Genomic DNA, 4,053 nt, shown 5'->3' with positions numbered 1-4,053 from the left:
ACCAAACCAAACTCATTCCTGTGAGTTCCCAAGACTATAATTCTTTACGGAAGTAAAAAGCTCTGCCTTCCTCCCTTGGAATGGCTGGTGGTTTCAAACTGCAAACTTTGTGGTTAGCAGGCCAATGTGTAACCACTATGCCACCAGGGCTCCCAGGCCCCAACTACTCTGTCTAGAAGATACCCATTCTCTCATCACTCGCTAGCTAGTGCCTCCCCTACAAGTTGTTTATCCCTGGAAGCACACACTCGTCTGGATAACAGCTCATTGCAAGCTCTCCCCCACTAGAAGGCACCCTCTAGGGAGGCAGGGGCTCTGCCTCATTCACCACTGAATGTCCCGGGCACAGACCAGTGCCTGACGTGCAGTCAGTGTTCCTCAAAAGGATTGTTGAGTGAATACATGTGTGATTGGACATGCCCTCTCCCCTCTACTGCCTCAGCTCAGATCCTACTCTGCTACGTAGGAGCCGAGTGACCTTGGACAAGGAGCTTCACATTTCAAGAGAAACTATGAGCTAAGCATGCTTCTGACAAAGACTGGATGACTCCTTCATCCCTCCCTAAGGACAGCACCACCCTCTCTCTGACATCTGGGTGACACTGCCAGTTCTAGAAGTTTGCCATTTTATCAGAGAAGAGACATTTGGGGCAACTAACAAAACAAAAAGATAATTATACTTCATAAAGAGAGGGGGAAACAAAGTCCTAAAAGCAACCAATTGTCTGTTTATTGCCCGAATAGACAATTAGTTCATTTAATGCTTTCCAGCATCTGTTTGAGGCAGATAGAAACAGATTCTTATGAAGGGAGGATTTGCAAAAAGCTGCGTTGTCTGGTAATTTAACGAACCGGAGAGCTTCTAAAAGTGGACTTTCTGAAGTTCCACCAACACAAAGCTCCAAGCTGACAAAAGGATTGTGGGAGAAGCTAATCATAATCCAAACGAAGACCAGCATTCCACATAAAAGTTGCTGGAGATAAGATGATCCCTGCTCTGGCACCCCCATTTGTCTCACTTCACGTACACAGTCACTGCCTACCTATATGTTTTCTGGCTGCTGGAGGTGGCTTCTTTTCTGTAAGACATTTTATATTCTATTAAAAAATGAATGAATAGAGGGGGTTCATTTCCTTAACTCGGGACTTCCTCTGCGTTCTGTGGTGGTGTCAGAGTGAACGGCGAGTCCCGTGTAAGCCTCCTGCTCGCATCCGGAGGGTCATTGGTTCCTGGACCTTCTGAACTTTCCCCTCATTCTTTAAAGCCTGGAATCCTCCAAAGGGACTCTTGGCTTCAGGCTGTGGTCGGGCTCCGAGGGCAAAATACCAGGGAGACAGGAGCGTGGTCTTCTGGGAACATGTAAAGCAGCCTTGGAGTTGGCGAGCTCTAATCAATCCACACACCCCCTCACCCTCACAAGGTGGAAGCTACTGGTTTCACTGTGTGGCCCAGCGCCAGGGAAGGACGCATTCTGCAAAGGGCCTCACTTCCAAAGGAGGAGGCAAAAGCAGTTTGGGTTCCAAGCCTGGCCTCAGTATAAGAAGTTATAGAATAAACCTCCCCCCACCCCCACTCCCCTCCCCAGAAAAGTACAGATGAGAAGTAAGAGTGAAGGGGACATAGGGGAGAGTTGTCAGAATCGTGCTGCATAAAAGTAGCCCATAGGATTGTGCTGCCACTGTAACCTGGAACGCACGCCTCCAGCTCTCCACCACGCCAAACTCACAGCCATCCGTTGATTCTGACTCATCTAGGACCCTGCAGGCCCGGGGAGAGTAGTCCCCCTGTGTTCCCAAGGCTAACTCTTTATGGTCTTTCTCCCTGAGCGCTGCCAGTGGTTTCAAACTGCTGGCCTTGTGGCTAGCAGCCCAACTCATAAGCACTAGACCACCAGGGCTCCTCCCCTATCTCTAGAACTATATTTTTATTAATCTATATTCGATCAGAGGAGCCTCAAGGTCACTGGAGAAAGACGAGGCTTTCTAGTTGTATAGACAGTTACAATCTCGGAAACCCACAGGGGCTGTTCTTCGCTGCCCTATAGCGTTGCTGTGAGTTGGAATTGACTCAATGGTTGTGAACTTGAGTTTGATTTTTTTATAATTGATCATAAAATTTAAACATTCCTGCTACTTACAATCAGCAGTCTGATACTTATAATCACATTATTTAGCATTCACAAGGTTTATCTAAATGAGTGATAAACAGTAGCTTTTCTTACCCCGTGCTAACAGTTGGTCACAATGCTTACACTAAAAAGATAAAAATAAAAAGGATATCCTTTTCACGGCTAAGGCAGTCTTCCAAAGGATATTAAAAATTAAAAACAAAAACATTTTTAGGTAAGGGGGTGGGGAGGCTACAAGTGATTTAGCAAGATTTCTATGCATTATTGAAAATCATGGGCCAAAGTATGAAACTGTATCTCTGGCTAACTGATAAAATTCCAAAACACACTCTCTGTTTTGCATGTATCGTGTTACTGCTGGCAATCATTTTTATGGAGTGGTCAATTTAGACTCCATTCCTAAACAACCTTTGAGAACATAACCTTATTGGTAAAGAACATACTCTTCCATTAAAGGGTCATGTTTCTTTAGATTCTGTAGTTATCATGAAGGGAAAGGAAACAATATAGAGGAGGTGTCACTTCGAAGAGACACTGGTTTGCGTTTCTACTATGCTTGGCTCACCTTTTCGTTCCACGCCCACAGTCCAATGCCGAGAAAGGCTACTCCCAAAAACTGAAAGGAAAAAGAAAAGAGGCAGCAGTGTCAGAGTAAGGGTAGACACAACAGTTTCACTAATAACATACGCATGTTCCCAGTCTAGTCTTCTCTTAGTTCTCCGGCTGGAAACGAGCTTTGGCTAAATTCTGAATAACAGACTTTACCAGGAAAAGAAATACCACAATCCCCTTGGCCTAAAATTATTAAGGTATTAAGAAAGGTTGGAGACACGTAGGTGCTGAGAAGTCGTTCGGATTATGAAGAGTAATCATTTGCTGGAACCCTGAGTAAAATAGAAGTCGTCAATAACGTTCCATGCTGCACTCTGTGTGGGGAAAGACAACCGGGAGTATCTCACGAGTCTGAGATTGTCACTCACTAGAAAACGGACTCCCAGAGGCAGGGGTCTAGAACAGCGACCCCTTTGGGGGTCGAATGACCCTTTTACAGGGTCGCCTGATTCATGACAGTAGCAAAATGACAGTGATGAAGTAGCAACGAAAATCATGTTATAGTTGAGGGTCACCACCACATGAGGAACTGTATTAAAGGGTCGCAGCATGAGGAAGGTTGAGAACCACCGGCCTAGACGGAGGCAGAGTCTCCAAGCACGAGGACCCTCTTCCCCACTCACGCCATCAGAAGTCCTCACAGCCCCTCCCCAGGCTCCCCATCCTGTCTTCTAACGGAACACAAATCTTTATCAAGTCCAAGGCAGCCGCCACAGAACCCCTGGATTCTTCTCCTGTTGGGAAGCTACCTGGCTGAAGCTGCCATGCAGAGGGCTTCCACAACTCTTCCTGACCTGGGCCCGTCCTAGAACCTTCTTGTGTAGCATCAGGACTGAGTAAAGGCGGGACGCAGGGAACCATTCTGCCTCCATGCAGGGACTCATGAGCACGGGGCCCGGGATCTCCCAGTTCCGTCAATTGGCTTCTCTGAGAATTTGGGTGGGGTAGGGCCACTTTATTTTCATTTGTTTCCCCTCTCGTTGAAATTGGACTGTATCTCGAAATGCATGGTATATGGCCGTTTAACTGGTGGCTCCCCCTACCCCCGGCTCCCCTTGACTGTACATTAAGAGTGTCACGGGTTGATGACCCACGGTACAAGTCTGTCCACCCACGAAGAACTCACTGATCAAGACTGGGTGTAATTGGCCATGAGGAAAGATACATCTTACTCCTTCTTATTATTATTATTATCAGTAGCAGTGATGTATTTCCTCTCCAACTACAGAAGTGAAAGGAGAGGGAGCAGGTTGCAAGCAGTTTCAGTCCGATGGCAGCATACTTGTGGTGTATAAGCTGAGTTTTTTCGGCA

At 46.6% G+C, this 4,053-nt stretch overlaps 1 protein-coding gene across 1 annotated transcript in view; it reads right to left on the bottom strand.

The window, feature by feature from the left end:
• The window catches only part of TSPAN5 (tetraspanin 5), a 235,602-nt gene that overhangs the window by 40,971 nt on the left and 190,578 nt on the right, over positions 1-4,053 (bottom strand). The window contains exon 2 of the mRNA XM_004703276.2: positions 2,695-2,745. Within this exon, the coding sequence (XP_004703333.1) occupies positions 2,695-2,745 (51 nt within the window). The remainder of the gene's footprint in view (positions 1-2,694; positions 2,746-4,053) is intronic.

The sequence above is a fragment of the Echinops telfairi genome, unplaced genomic scaffold (assembly GCF_000313985.2).
Source record: "Echinops telfairi isolate 266 unplaced genomic scaffold, ASM31398v2 ScPeMD7_7468;HRSCAF=8506_0, whole genome shotgun sequence".
Classification (NCBI taxonomy): Eukaryota; Metazoa; Chordata; class Mammalia; order Afrosoricida; family Tenrecidae; genus Echinops; species Echinops telfairi.
Note: the sequence above shows the minus strand (reverse complement) of the source record. Positions and strands in the feature narration are given on the sequence as shown.